At 39.4% G+C, this 16,741-nt stretch overlaps 1 protein-coding gene across 10 annotated transcripts in view; it reads right to left on the bottom strand.

Annotated features, from left to right (window-relative positions):
* Window positions 1–16,741, bottom strand: part of DAB1 (DAB adaptor protein 1) — a 787,489-nt gene that overhangs the window by 72,388 nt on the left and 698,360 nt on the right. For all 10 annotated transcript variants that reach the window (XM_060773589.2, XM_067467867.1, XM_060773591.2 and 7 more), the window contains one exon: window positions 13,416–13,514. In XM_060773589.2, the coding sequence (XP_060629572.1) occupies window positions 13,416–13,514 (99 nt within the window). The remainder of the gene's footprint in view (window positions 1–13,415; window positions 13,515–16,741) is intronic.

Raw genomic sequence — 16,741 nt, 5'->3', positions numbered from 1 at the left:
ACTACTATAACACATTATCTCAGAATAATAGAGATATTTAAATTGCCCACCCTGCACAACTTTAGGCCTTATGAATAATTTTAAAGCTTTACAAAATTAAATTAGTCTACATATGACTACATCACTAAGTCTCCACATTTTATTTTTATTCTGTGGATAGCTGCAACAAGAAGAATCCCATGACTATTGAAACAGCATAATTCCAATTTTGTTCTGCAAACTCACAGTAAAAGTTCACCTTGAATTAGCCACAGATAGTAGTTGATTTGTGGATGTGTACATAGGTAGGAAGGTAAATAGAAAGATAGATAGTCTGGTATGTAAGACCAGTTTGATAGACTGGACCAGCTGGATGTCACTGCATCGATATTAACTCAAGGTGAGGTTACTGTATCCAGACTCTAAAGTTAAGCCATTTAAAATTCTCATATCATATTTGATTTGTCCATGTGTCTGTTTACAAGCAATATTTCTCCTTAGTGAGACCTGTTTCCTGAGGGCATTTTATTGCATTACACTTTAGATTGCCCTCCCAATACAGAAAAGATGGGAGAAGTTCTTTTAAGAATCAGTAGTCTCTATTTGCAGTTGATACCATCAGCAATACCTTCCCTTTGACAACCATGAAAATACAAATTATTCCCATTCCTCCTGAATTCCAATGCTGTTGCCTTCTTCCCAAGCACTAGAGAGGAAACGGAGAGATAGCTTCATCCTTAAACAACATTTAAGGCATGACATTAAATAAAATATAATTCATTTTCATTGCTAGCTGCTTTGTGGACCTTTTGGTAGATAGAAAAATAGTAAACTTCAGTACAAATGTCTATATAAATACATTTGCAAAAAGTTACAAATGCAAATTCTACAAGCATCTGTCAGTTATTTTGCCACAGAATACATTCTTCTTCAGGAATAATTCTTCTTCCAAAAATAGATTTGTCAATGCTAAAACACAACTATTGTTAACTACTCTGATTTCTTCTTGCAAACAAATTTCCTGTCTGCACCTAACTCTTAGCAGCATTCTACAGGGCTTTATTCTCAAAACTGTTTTGACAGTTGACCTGGCAACATAGTGAGAATCACCTGAGGGTTGACCAGTACAGGCTTATTTGGTGTCAAATATGTTTAAAGCCGACAGGTGTTAAACACTTTGGTAGCAATGCTTCAGTTCTGCGGCAAGATGAAAATGTCATACCCTCCAACATTTCAGAGGTGAAAGCCCGGGCGCGTGAGGCCAAGCAACATCAGAGTGCAGTCAAAATGGCAAAAGCTTCAAATGAGGAAGAATTCACAAGTTATAGAGAATTTGCAGCAAATTGCTTTTGCCTCAACCTAGTGGGAATAGCTAGATGCTATATTTTACTCTTTCCTGTTGACTGTAAATTACTTTTGCATTTTGAACTCAATTTTCAGCAATAAGCTGTGAACAAATTGGAAAAAAGGGGAAGAGAAAAGAGAAACTGGGACATTTGAAAATAAATCAAAATGGGGGTGACCGAGAATTAAGAAAGGCAGTTCCTGCTAATTAGGACAATTGAAATCTCTCATCAAAATATCCCATCATCTTAAAAAAAAAAACTATGTTTACATTAGCTTAATATTCTTTTGCCATTTAAAATGTAGACAAAAGATACAATTGTACAGAAGGTATTGAAAGAAATAATAGCCAGCAACAACAATAACAACAACACAAAGAAAAACAGTAATATTTTATTGATCAAATTTTAATGCCATTCCTGCAGTCTGAACCATCAGCTCTAAAATTCTCAATTTATGAGATAAAAATAGTGCCATAAGACAAATTAGGTCAGGAGTGCTGACTTTAAAACTGGGTCAATAATTAATAGATGCTTTATGACTGTTCACAGCTGAAGGGCTTAATTTATTTGACTGACATTTTCATGCATATTTATTTGTTATTTTGATTTCCAGGTGTACACAAAAGTATCAAAACTATTGCGATAAATGCCCATGGGAAGGCTACAAACAGCACAGACCCATAACAGAACCCATCCACTTATATTCTTCAGCAAACAGTATTGAGTCATGATGTCTTGGATATCTGAAGGCATACATAGTGATCCTGCCAGCCTTATTGTCTATCACTTTCTCAAATTCTGCTTTGAGATAACCAAGCTGGCACTCATCACTACATCTTTTGGAAGTGATTAATCCAAGTGAAGAAATACTTCTTTTTATCTATCCGGAATTGCCCATCATTCAGTTTCAGTTGACCCAAGGTCAACTGAATAATCTCCACTTCCTCTATCTCATGCATTAGTTTATATACCTCCATCATATTTCCCCTTTTTTCACGGTTTAGAATAAAATGTTTGCTGATACATGTTTAACTGATTTTCCTTTTTACCCCTGATGTAGGAAGCTATCCCTAGTCTTTGTATATTATTCCAGGCTTGCCTTTGCTTTCAATGGGGAGGAGGAGGAGGAGGCGATTCAGCCATCCTGCGGCTATTTCGCCTCCTCCTCCTCCACCCCCATTGAAAGCCAAGGCAGGCCTGGAATGGAGGACCCCCTTCCATTCCAGGCTTGCCTTTGCTTTCAATGGGGAGGAGGAGGAGGAGGCGGCGATTCAGCCTTCCTGCGGCTATTTTGCCTTCTCCTCCTCCCCATTGAAAGCCAAGGCAGGCCTGGAATGGAGGAACCCCCCCCCCCTCCATTCCACGCTTGCCTTTGCTTTCAATGGAGAGGATTCCAAATATGTATTCCAAAACCTGAAAAAATCCAGAAAACTTCTGGTCTCAGACATTTTGGATAACCAATACTCAACCTGTACTGACAGTGCTATAAGAACACAAGATAGAAAGCTGGACCATTGAGGAGAATTTTTGTAGCACAAGTAAATTATAAAAGCAAGCAAGCAAGCAAAAAGAACTAGTAGGGCTGCTGAGAGTAACCTAAATACATTCCTTTCATCTCTAATTATGAAGCAGTTCCTCTAAAGTCATCTATCTAAAGTCAAGTCTGCCAATGCCAATTTTTAGAAAATTTGCTGGTTTAGGGCTACAAATTGATTTTTTTATGCTGATAAATTAAAATCCAATATAAGCCAACAAGATACAAAGCACACAAAAATCACCACTTGTCTCCTTTAGATTAGGTCAGATGCATGTGATCGAGCCACATAGACATACGAGAGAAATCAGATATTGACATTTTAGACAAACAAGCAATAACGTGGCAAACATTTAAATGACAGCTGATTTATCAAAATTGGAATTGGTAGGGGAACTGGGAATGAGAGCATTATATTCCATGTGGTGAGGCTCCAAGTATCCATGATTTGCATTCCATGGCAATGGGATTACTTATTTAAAATTCCTAAGCATCCTGAAAATAGGACTAGATTTATAAACAGTTAATATGAATCTGGGAAGAAACAGAATGTGTTGGGCAAGAAAATCTGCAGGTGAGTTTGTTGCACAACATGGAAAATGTTGCATGATAGTAAACTGTTCAGCAATTGAATAAAGGACTGTGATCACTCTTACTCTTACTGAATGCCTACTCAATAGCTAACTGCTCTTTGCTTTGGAGAGTAAATAAGTGAAACACAAGACTGGATGGATGCAAAATTATTGGTTGAGCTGTGGTTCAAATAGGGAACTCACTGTTCAAGCACCAATTAATAGGTTTGTATTATAATTGTAGTCAGAGTAAGCATTAGATCTGATGGAGCTGTTTCAGAATTGATGAATGCCATGCCCCAACATTCCTTGGCAATGGCATGGAAGGCTAGAGCTCTATGGAGCAGAAATCCAACAATGCCAATAGAGGTGCACAATTCCTATCTCTGGGATCACTGTGAGTTGGGATAATTGTGAGTCCCAACTAAAGCAGAACCAAAGGGAGCATTTAAACTCAACACTGAGACTGGATCCACAATGTGATTTAGGTAGAGGAATCATTTTATATGAAAAAGACTTTCAAATATACTTTCTCCAAATAAATATATTGATCACAGGTAAGGCTGATTTTTTGAATCTTGTATCAGAGCAGTGATTCTTCCATTCAGTATCAGTCAGAGCTAATTAGCTTACATATTTCCCTTTTCCTTTTGGGTTCTGCAGAACATCGAATATGACAAAGAAATTAGAATCAGCAAGGATTGGACCTGAGATATGCATAACCACCAATCACTAGTCTGGCTTCTGCTTTCATGAAAGTAGATCCAGCAACTGGTGTGACCCTACATCAATCCTCACTGGAGAATAACAACGGCGGACATTACTGCTCTGTACTCCTGGAAGGCACTTTGTCATTATATTTCAGGGAGTTTAGCTAGATAAATAGCATACTTTAAGGATGACCTTTTCCTAGTATGCTAGGTCTTCCAGCTATTGTCAAAAACTAACTCACTTCTAATGCCTCTTCCCTCCCACAATAACTCATAATGAAACTCATGTCATGGCAATTCCTTTATTAGATCAACAAATCCACTTTGAGTCCCATCTGAGAGAAAAGTGTGATATAACTCAAGCAAACCAAAAAGGACACACAATTTCTTTGTAGAGTTTGAAAACAGAAGATTTTTTTAAAAAAAATAAGCAGGGAATGGGGATGAGCAATAGTGTTAAGAGTCATGACTTCAATTCAGGAAACCAGCCTGAAAGCATCTGGATAAGTATCAAGGGAACCGGGACTCAAAAAGATCTTGTTATAGGTGTCTGCTACAGACCTCTGAGTCAGGCTGAAGAACTCAATGAAGCCTTCTGTCAACAGTTGACCATGCAGGCACAAAGAAGAGATATGACAGTCATGGGCAATTTCATCTATCCTAATATTTGCTGGAAAACAAACTCCGCCAAGAGTACGAAGTCCAACAAATTCCTTGCTTGCCTTGCAGACAATTTTATGGTCCAGATGGTAGAAGAGGCAACAAGAGGATCAGCTATTCCCGATCTCATCCTAACAAATGCGGGTAACCTGATTAATGCAGTCAAAGTAGTCTGATCCTTATGGGCAAGTGACCATGAGTTCCTGCAGTTTGCAATACAAGGGAAGGCCGAACCTATGGTCTCTTTTAACTCTATGATTCTGTGACTCATTTTGTCTGAATATTGCTATGTAGATGGTTTGAGAGAACACTGCAAATACAATCTGTCTCATTATGCCATACCAAATGGAGAACCACATTTTATTGCTCTGCTTTAATTGCCTCTACTCTTCTTGGCAGCGCTGGGAGCATTGCAGGTGTGGCTTGTTGAGGTCAATTTAATAGTCTATAGCAGTGGTTCTCAACCTGGGGTCCCCAGATGTTTTTGGCCTTCAACTCCCAGAAATCCTAACAGCTGGTAAACTGGCTAGGATTTCTGGGAATTGAAGGCTAAAAACATCTGGGGACCCCAGGTTGAGAACCACTGGTCTATAGATTTTTTTCTTTCAAACTATCTCAACCCAGCATGCAGAGTATTGAATGCAGACTACTCTCATGCTGTCATTCCTCACTGTCAACCTTCCGTGCTTTTTACAAACATTTTTGTATGATGACAACACCACAATATCTTGAACCTGTCTTGCAGAATTACATACATGATTCAATGAATTAAGAAATAATTGTCTTCCTGGAACTCAGTGGGGGAAATAAACACCCTACAGCCATAGGAAATTTCGTAACTGTTGTCTGACCAAGTAATTTTAGAAGCTGCAGACCTACTATAAGTTCTGTCTGTCTAGATCTAGAACTATAGGCAAAGGATGAGCATGGTTCCCACAGACACCTACATTTAGGATTTCTGACCAGATCCATATCTGGTGCATTAAAGGAAGAAAAATTAGCACTTCCAATAGACAGTGAACCAGGCACAATGAATCATATTCTGAATATATAGTAAATAATTCAATTCCAGTAATTCTTGATAATTAACACTATATTATTTACTTGTAAGTTTAATGATCCTAGTTATACAATAATGCAATATTAATTATCAAAGCTAATTTCAATCTTCCACCAGCCTGGTTTTATTTCTGCTAAATCCTGATTTTATATCAAGCTAAATAGTTTATTTGTATGAAATGTAATTGAGAGTCTTTAAAAAAATCAAAAGGGCATGAGGCAGTATGAGGAAGATAATTACAGGTCAAGGGGAAAAACAATTTCCCAGTATATTCTGGTGGTACGCTGTTGCCTTAGGACCTTGTGATGGAAATATTATGTCTTGACTGCAAAATGCTCCTTAGCCTCTGTAATATATGTTCTCCAAAGAACATGAGCAGATGTACTCTCTTGTGTGTATATTCCCAACATAGTAAAAACAAACAGAATAATCTTATCCTATTTATTTATTTATTTATATTTATTTATTTATTTATTTATTTCACTTATACCCCGCCCTTCTCACCCCGAGGGGGACTCAGGGCGGCTTACAGGGAGGGCACAATTAGATGCCCAATCACACAAGTAATCCAAAAAATATAACAATTCAACAGTTAGATTAAAACATCAATACATCATAAAAACATAATACCTAAAACCATCTCATGTCAGAGTCCATATATCAGAGTCCATACATCCGTTCTACTCCGATTATCTTTGTCTATCGCCAGGTCTTAGAGTTAATTGTCAGAGTGACCAAAAGCTTGGTCCCACATCCAGGTCTTTAGTTTTTTCCTAAATGCTAGGAGGGAGGTGGCCGATCTAATCTCCCCGGGGAGTGAGTTCCACAGGCGGGGGGCCGCCACTGAGAAGGCCCTGCTCCTCGTCCCCGCCAGCCTCACTTGTGAGACTGGCGGGGTCGAGAGCAGGGCCTCCCCAGAAGATCTTAAACTTCGAGGTGGGATGTAGAGGGAGATCCGTTCGGACAAATACACTGGGCCGGAACCGTATAGGGTTTTATAGGTCAAAACCAGCACTTTAAATTCTGCTCGGAATTGGATTGGCAGCCAGTGGAGCTGACGCAACAGGGGGGTGGTGTGCTCCCTGTACATCGCTCCGGTGAGCAATCTGGCTGCTTCTCGCTGGACTAGTTGTAGTTTCCGAGCAGTCTTCAAAGGCAACCCCACGTAGAGTGCGTTGCAGTAATCCAGCCGGGATGTGACAAGAGCGTGGACCACCGTGGCCAGATCCGACTTCCCAAGGTACGGGCACAGCTGGCGCACAAGTTTTAATTGTGCGAAAGCTCTCCCGGCCACCGCTGAGACCTGAGGTTCCAGGCTCAGCGATGAGTCCAGGATCACTCCCAAGCTGCGAACCTGCATCTTCAGGGGGAGTGTAACCCCGTCTAACACAGGCTGTAACCCTATACCCTGTTCGGCCTTCCGACTGACCAGTAGGACCTCTGTCTTGTCTGGATTCAGTTTCAATTTGTTCGCTCTCATCCAGTCCGATACAGCGGCTAAACACCGGTTCAAGGTCTGGACAGCCTCCTTGGTGACAGGTGAGAAGGAGTGACAGATTTGGACGTCATCTGCATAGAGATAGCATCTTAGTCCGAAACTCCGAATGATCTCTCCCAGCGGCTTCATGTAGATGTTAAATAACATTGGGGACAAGATTGAACCCTGTGGGACTCCACACAGCAACGGTTGTGGGGCCGAACAGGTGTCACCCAGTAACACCTTCTGGGTCCGTCCCTCAAGGAAGGATCGGAGCCACCTCAAAGCAGTGCCTCCGAGCCCCATGTCCATGAGGCGGCCCAGAAGGATACCGTGATCGACGGTATCGAAGGCCGCTGAGAGGTCCAGCAGAACCAACAGGGACACACTCCCCCTGTCTAGTTCCCTGCGCAGATCATCTACCAAGGTGACCAAGGCTGTCTCAGTTCCATGTCCCGGCCTAAAGCCAGACTGTGCCGGATCAAGATAATCAGTGTCTACCAGAAACCCCTGGAGTTGTGTTGCCACCACACGTTCCATGACTTTGCCCAAATAGGGGAGATTGGAAACTGGCCGATAGTTGTCGAATTGGGTGGGATCCAGTGATGGTTTCTTCAACAGCGGTTTTATAATAGCTTGCTTTAAGCTCGCTGGAAACTCTCCTTTCTGTAAGGAGGTATTAACCATCACCTTCACCCACCCTGCCAAACCCCCTCTGGCTTCCTTGATCAGCCAGGAAGGGCAGGGGTCTAGGATGCATGTGGTGGGTCGCACCTCTCCAAGGATCCTGTCCACATCCTCAAGCTGAACCAATTGAAACGAATCCAACAAAACTGGACAAGCAGATATCTCTTTTTATTGCCACAACTCAACATGCCAGTATGAAGCTAATTATCACTGCACTAGATTCACCAAAGCAATTATCAGTTGTATAGATGGATAGAATCACCACATTTAACAAACACAGATATTGTATTTGCCTCTGTAGTCCTTGAGGGCAACATACTTCATTTGTTTTAAAGAGAATTAGGTCTCCTCTGATTTTTTGTTAAAATGACACCTGGAGAGTACCATATATTTCTGGGGATCAATGCAATACAAAAGTGAAGGAAATAGTCATGAGGTAAGTTGAAATCCAAGGAGAGCGTTGCCAAAGAGATTTCCAAAGTCAAGTATAAAGAGGTACAGGAAGCCAAGAGGCATTATATCTATTGTCTATAGCACTAGAATGGTCTTGGCTGAGCTAATTTATAGCCAGCAGTAAATTAGCACAGTTGGTATCATTAACCAGTTCTATTTTTTTACTTAAGATAAAGGACAGTGTAAAGAAGGAACGCAGGCGAGGTGTCACTTATCGCACCTGTGTGACAGGGATTTGAGTGAGGGAATGACTAATGATGTGAGAGACTGATGATACTGGTAGATTTTTGCCGCCACCACCTGAATTTTACTGTTTGAGGAAACAAGGTGTGAGTGTATTTGAGGTAATATGTGCCTAAGCTTCTGGTTCTTCCTTTGAGGCTCCTTTGCTTGCTGACTGGGCTATAAAGATGTTTAGGCTGACTTGGTTTCACTAAGTATGACAGACCGAGGCAGAGACAAGTTAACGATGAACTAATAACAGGTTTATTAAACTTTAAGAAGATGACAACTCATAAAATGAGAGGTACACACGCGTATTTTTGTTACTGAGGCTCAGGCTTACCAGACATAAGGTTTCTACAGAAGGAGTAGCTTTTATTTGGAGTGAGTTACCCCCTTCACACTATTCAACCTTCTGAAACAGTGTGTTTCTAAGATCAGTCACCCTGACTGTCTTACAGAGTAACCAGACTTCCTCTAGTCTCCTCTCCACTATAGGGCAATAAGCCTACTTGTATTATCTCCTAAATACAAGCTGACAAGTCTTCTCACTGACTCTCCTAGTCAAGGTTTACTGAAGCCCTTGTCCCTTTCTTCATTCCCTATCAGATCAACTCACTCAAAAGCTTCCTTCTCCCTGCCTATAATACTTCTTCTCTGTTGAAATCCTACCCCCTGCTCTGTTGGAATCTTTCCCTGTCTCTCTTAGAATCCCTCTCTCTGTTCTGTCAGAACCCTTCTCCCCCTCCTGTCAGAAGGGACAGCCTTTTTCACTCTCACCCAACTCCTCCCCTTGGTGCTTAAACCAATCAGGAGTTGGCTGACTCCTCCCCTTGCCTCCTTGCCTATACTAAGATGTCAGCTATTTCTAAGCTGCCCTACCAAGATGGAGACCCAGCCCACTGACTCTTAGGCTTCGGCCTAGCCAGCAAAGGTTAGAATCTATTACAGACAGCTTTTCAGATATCTCTGATTGAAGCATTTCAGCTGTCAGCATGGGATAGGATGCAAAAACCTTATTCAACTGCTACCTGGGATGGATCAGGCTCTGCTTCTGTCAGAAGATGGCCCATCTCTAGCTCTGTCTGGAGCTCATTCCTGGTGTTCTTCCTTCTTCTTCTCCATTTGAAGAGACATTATCCAGATAAGACATGGCTCTTTCATGCTTTCCCCAAAATGCCAAGACTTGAAGGGACAACAAGGAAAACCCTTGTCCCTCTCTAGCACTGCATATGGATGGGGTCTCTCACTCTCTGATCATATGTTGAGATTATCTTGACCAATTAAGAGGCCTACAGCTGATAGAAAACTAGTGAAAGCATTTATCCAATGATAGCAGAACTACTGCAATATCACCCCAAAAGACATGAACTTGGGGTGAGGCACTTAATCCTCTGTCACAGAAAAATACTGGTTCGATATTATGGGAGCTGAAGTGCGTTTTATATTTAAACAGGTCTAAGAAACATGCAAAACAAAATATTTCTATGTCCATAAATTATAAAATTTTATTAAGTGGCTGTCTTTTTGCATTAATGCAATAGATTGGAATAAAGAAACAACAGGGTATCAGTTCCTGCTCTCTGCATTGTTCAGGATTTGTGAATACAATGAGCTATGTAAGTATGTAGGCCACATCTCCTTTATGTATAAAATCAATAATTTCGGTTATAGTTTTCCCAGTAATTTTCCACCATCAGAACTGTTGTTTGTCACTAGAACCATTTTCTCACAATGTCAACTTTTTGCTTTTATTTATAACTAGCTTGGGTACCTGGCAGTGCCCAGATTATTTGATAAAGGCCTTGTTTGTTTTGGGGTGTTAGATAATATCATTTAGTGAATTCCCCCAAACCTCTTGTTCAGTTGCTGATCATTTCCTGTTTGCTGTGTGACCTAGAAAAGGGTAGTAAAGGATTAAGTGAAAGGCAGTGGTTGTGGTCATGCAAATTCTACACCATTGGAAAGAGAAAAAAGAACCCTGAGGTATCCATTCTGGAGACAAAACAATGTATCCAGGATTAAATTGTACCCGATTGAAAGCATTCCTTGGGTGGTGGGCAGTATGCTGTTTGGGGAGGACCTTGGCAAAGGTTGGGAGATATGTTCATGGTGCCCACTCTAACTTGAAATGTCCTTGGAGGGAGAGCTATGGGTGTCTCCTGTGTAGTGGGAACCATCACCTGTTTGTGGAGGCAGGAGGCTATCTGTGTGAATTGACATCTCTGCCACATACACACATACACATTTTCACATTTATTATGTGTATAGATGTTTCTTAGTTTTTTTAAAAAATATATAGGATGAAAAACCTAACTAAACAACCAGTAATTTATTGAAATAATATATATACAGTATCCAAACTGTTTTCATCAGAAAGGAGGAAAACTAAACTCTGAGCATTATTATTTTATAAGCATTAGCAGTAATATTAAATGATTATACTACTCTTAATTTGCTGCACTCATTTGATTTTCTTCTCAACAACTGAATATAGGCAATTACTTAATTAAATAATATCTAAAATTACATACCAAAAATTCTAAGTAAAACTCTCTACAATACAAAAAGTTTTTGTTTTTTAAAAAAAAAATCACATGAGTAGTGCATTCCATTCCAAATACCAAAATAGAGAAATGAAAACCTGGCTACTAAAAGCCTTCCTCAACCTATTTCACAATGTTTCGAGACAATATCATCATATAACTCATTCTCCAAAGGAAGATAGCATTGTATCCACAGAACAACCTCAAGGAACATTTTGCATACATTGAAAGAGAAAATGAAGAATGGATGGGTTCTTAATGTTCCAAGTCTATCTTGGCCATTGTAAAAGAACAAGCGAGAATGAAGCTGCTTCTTTTGCATGCACTTAATATACTGGTACTTGTACAAAGTGATGAGGGTAGTGAGAAGAAAATGTTGTGTATTGGCTAATGCGCTACCAGGCAAATCCCTGAATATCTGCAGTTCCTCAGTGCTAAATGTTATTTGAAAAAGGCATTGTTTGTTTTTGGATGTTTGGTAATATCAGTGTATTAACGTGTAAACACTACTTATTAGAAAAAAGTCACTTTCCTTTGGTTTTTTTAAATGAATGTTTCCATTAGAATATGCATAAAGATGTGAGTGAACTACCATTCCCAAAAATGTGGGTCAACCCCTCCCCCAACTCCTCCACTATTCAAAGTTGGCCACATTGGGTCTATGTGCCAAGTTCAGTTCAAATCAGTCATCAGTGTGGTTCAGAATGCTCTCTGGATTCAGGGTGAACTACACCTCCAACCCACAAAACCTTCCAGTATGTTCTGTTGGTCACCAGGGTTCTGTGTGCCAAATTTGGTCCAGATCTGTTATTGGTGGGCTTCAGAATGCTCTCTGGATGCAGTGTGAACTACAACTTTCATGTGGGTGGGACGGTCCCCCCTCCAAACCCCTCCAATATGTTCAGTTGGTCACCAGTGTTTGTGTGCCAAGTGTGGTCCAGATTTGATATGGGTGGGGTTCAGAAAGCTATCTGGATACAGGGTGATCTACAACTCCCACATGGGTTGGTCCTGGGGGCTCTGTGTGCCAAGTTTGCTCCAGATCTCTCATTGGTGGGGATCAGAATGCTCTCTAGATGCACGGCGAACTATAACTCCCACCAGGTGGGGTAATTCTCCCCCCCCCCAAAAAAATCCCTTCAGCATGTTCTATTGATCATGGGGGAGGGGGTGTGTCTGTGTGCCAAGTTTGGCCCACGTCCATCATTCGTGGGGAACGGAGTTGACTGTGGAAGTGGGAGCCAAGAGGAAGGCTGCAGGAAACATCATTGCACCGCCCACCACCCACATACATACGTACATACATACACTTTTATTATAGAGATAGATAGATAGATAGATAGATAGATAGATAGATAGACTGACTGACTGACTGACTGTAGATGTGTAAATGAAATTGTGATCACAGAGGAGCCTGAGCAGTCTTATAGTTATAAGATGAGGATGAAGGGGATTAATTCTTTCTCTCTTGCCATAGTTCCAGTCAAAATTGTCTCTGGAGCTTTTATGTGAATTTTAAAGAAAATCTCTTTTGATGCTAACTAGAGCATTTATTGAAATGCAAATAAAAACTTTGAAGGACACTTTTGTTGAACGTTCTTCTTCTGCCTCCCAGAGTTCAAAGGTTTTTCTATATGAGCAACTTATCTAACAAAATGATTTCTTGTAATAGTATTTATGCAGTAAAGGTCAAATTTGGCCTGGAGCATAGAAAAGTTCATTTTAAATTCCAAAATATCCGCTAAACAAGATGCTAATACACCATGTTGGCTGTGTTATTCTGGGAGTTGTGTTCCAAAAGTACCCTTATCTGGTCCTTGGGTATCCAATGAAAGGCTTACCAATCAGTCTTGTTTCTATCAGATCATACTGAGTTTAAATCTTTTTAACAATAGTAAAATGTCACAATTTTTCCATTTCTACATTCATAAGAATTATTCCACTCTTGTAAATACTTCCTAACAGTTATTATGAATTTCCTTTTCCTATATTAAGAGGGGTTGGGAACACTCTATCTTAGTTATCTTGGGCTGTTGCTTTGATGTATAATAGCAATTTGTGAAGGTTGTCATCTGTTTTGTGTGACCATTCAATACCACTGCTCATCTTGAGGAAAGTTTCAAAGATACAATTATCAATTTTGTTGTGTCATGTCATTATTTCACTTACTCCTGTTTTCTCATCGAAGATTTTGATTCCTCCAAAGGAGACAGTAAGAAATATTTTCTGCTTGTGTTCTCCTTTTGATCGAGCTGCAGCAACAATTCCCTGTTTGGAGAAAAAAAAATGGTTCAGAATTTTTTGAAAAAATCTACTTTTTGTTTCAACCAAATGCCCTCACACATTGAGAAAAGGTGAAATACTGGTTTTGAAGCCTGGCTGTATATGTTCAGAAAATTAGATTTAAAACCATGAGCTGTGTTTTGTGTAAGCATCATATTTGAGGAGTACTATGGGAAAAAAATATTTGGACTGACTCCATCTGGTAACATCCTGTAAAATGAAAAGTGATTAAATAGGCTATTCGGAAATGCAGGTTTTATTCAACTGCATCAATTATTTGGGTCTCTATCCAAGGAAACAACATTTTCAGACTCTATCATATACTGCTTACAAATTACTAATCCCACTACTGTGGTTAACAGCTGCTCACCAATCCAAAATCATAATCAGGTAGCTTTGCACATTCAATTAATTGTGTCTTCCTTCCTGCAGGACATGCATGTGATAGTCTTAAAATCAATGCAACAGAGAAATATATTCTTCCTCTATTTCTTTTTCTGGAAGGGGATGGGCCAGGCTTTTAAATGCTTTGTTTAATTCTTCATTACATTTAATATATATATATTTTGATTACAAAAATATGATATAGAAAGATGGGTGGAATAATATATTCTGCCCATTTTTTTTAAAAAAAAACCCAGATTGAAAGGGAAAGAGGGAATGACTGGTGTAAGATTACTAGGTTAGTCCCTGCCCAACAATCTTGAAAAAGTGGTTGAACAGGAGTCTGGATAATTTTATCTAAGTCTAGACACTTCATAAAATTGATTCAGTGGTTCTCAAGCAGCCAAGTAGAGAAGTATTTTGACAAAGTCAATTGGATACCAATCTTTGGAGATTCATAATGGGAGACTCCATATACAATAATATGCGATCATCACTCATTCTGTATACATACTGCATCCCTATGAAATAAAATATTCTTATGAAAGGAATAATTGGTGACTAATTCCTCACAGTCAAAACACAAGAAGTCAAGCTACTCTTAACAGAGGTTTTAGACTCCCCTTCCTCCTGTAGCAGGTTACTAGGGAAGGCTAACAAATCAATATATCTTAGCAGGTAAAGCTTCAGCAGAAGGACATGAATATTAAAATAGAAATAAATAGTATCATACTGCATGATAAATGCCTACAGAACAGCAGCAGACAGCAATTTCAATTCGTGATGCCACCTGTTTCTCCTAGTTCTTGTAACCTCATAACATTACAGAGGCAAGTCTCTCAATTATGCTAACAGGAATTAAACATCTTCAAGGAGATATGGAAATCATAGTCCTCTGGGAGAGGGACAAAGAAGCAAAGCCTAACCTTGTTAACAGCCAGAAATTTCCCAAACCACTTGTTGGCAGATGGAACCAAACAATAAATGAGAAAGAAATTGTAAACAAACGAGTTCTATGGCTGCTGCATGGCACATGCTGTTTCGGGACAATAAAAGCATGACTTTTAAAATGATTGATTCCTGATCCATCAATAAATATTAAAAATACTTCATATTTATATCAGATAATGAAACTACTTGAAGTCCAAGGTGTGTGTATGTTATACCTGACAGACTGTTATTGATTTATATTGAACCGTCTGTTTTTACGTAAGTGATAGACACATCGGGCTGAAAGATAAAAGAAGCAAAGACAAATGGTTTGAGTCATTTAAATGTTCCTTATACTCATGGATTCATCTACATTCCCCTCGTGTGCTGTTTTCATAATGTTCCTACTTATGTGTATACCACAGTTTGCTAATACATTTGAAATATTAAAAAAATGACCCCCCCCCTCCCATGGTGCTGTATGTAGAATATCCCTGTGTTAATCATGGTATCAACATGTCTATTTCATGTTTGTAAACAGGACCATTAGGATGAAATTGGTATCTTTTCACTCCCTTCTAATATATCTTTCTTTCAAAGTTTTGTTTGTCTCGTAAAAGAGCATTCTCGATTTAATTTTAAGATGGGATTGCAGAAAAAAGCACTTGTACATACACATCAAAGAAATCTATAGCCCCCTTTTCATTATTTGCTATTCAGTGTTTACCATTTTGATTAACAGCAGATTCAACAAAACTCCTTTAACTGCACTTCATCTTCTCAGTGACAATTGCATTATTATATAACAAGTCAGATTTAGCTACTTCATTATGTCACTGAGCGAAAACAAAGCTAATTCAGAGTAAAGGCAATTTATCTTACTTTTAATGAGCTTCATGCACTTTTAGTGAAACATTTATGAAGCCTAATCTAATTGTCTGTATCAAATACATCAGAGAATCTCATGGCACATTAAAGACTAACAGATTTATTATACCATAAGATCATATGGGCAACAGACCGTTTCATCAGATGCATTTAGTGTTATCTCAAATTTTTGGAATATTCCTGGTATGCAGGCAGTCCCTGAATTATAAACATCCAACTTAAACCTCCAACTTAGTTAAGAATGGGGATGAGACAACAGGAACGGAGAGAAATGTACCCCTAAGATGGAAAATTCACTCCTGAAAGAGTTATCATGGGGAAAAAGGTGTCTCTACTGAGGTTTTATCACCAATCCTTGTTCCCACAACAAGCCATGTTTTTCAAAATAATAATAATAATAATTAACCTTAATTATATCCCTCTTTTCTCTCTGTGGAGACTCAAGGCAGCTAACCATCCCATCCTTTAGTCAAGTTTTAAAAGCACAATACAAAAGTTAAAAATATAATTAAATATTACAGTGTGGTAAAAACAGATTAAAATATAGTAAATACTCATAAAATAGCCTTTAAAATTCACAGTCCCCCTCATCCCACTCACAACCTCCTCAAAGCCAACCACTTATTTCTTCCCCAAATGCCTGCTGAGAGAAGAAGGTCTTAACCTGTCTGTGGCCATCCTGGTCTCTCTTGGGAGTTTCATAGTCTGGGAGCAGCCACCTAAAAAGACCCTTTCCCTTCTTCCCACCAAACACACTTGATCAGGTGGTGGGACAGAGAGAAGGCCCTCCCCAGTATATCATAGATGTCTACCAGGTTCATAGAAAGATATATGGTCCTTCAGATAACCTCCACTGAAGCTTTTTCACCAATCCTTGTTTCCAAAATATGCCAATTTTTTTTTCAAAATTCAATTATCACAGGGACAGAAAGTGAGGTGAAATCTTCTGAACAGGAACCCAGACAGCAAAGCAAATACCACAGAAGTGTTAACTCTTCCCCATGTTATTC

Source organism: Anolis sagrei, chromosome 4, assembly GCF_037176765.1.
Source record: "Anolis sagrei isolate rAnoSag1 chromosome 4, rAnoSag1.mat, whole genome shotgun sequence".
Taxonomy (NCBI): domain Eukaryota; kingdom Metazoa; phylum Chordata; class Lepidosauria; order Squamata; family Dactyloidae; genus Anolis; species Anolis sagrei.
The sequence above is the reverse complement of the archived record's forward strand: the minus strand, read 5'-3'. Positions and strand labels throughout refer to the sequence as shown.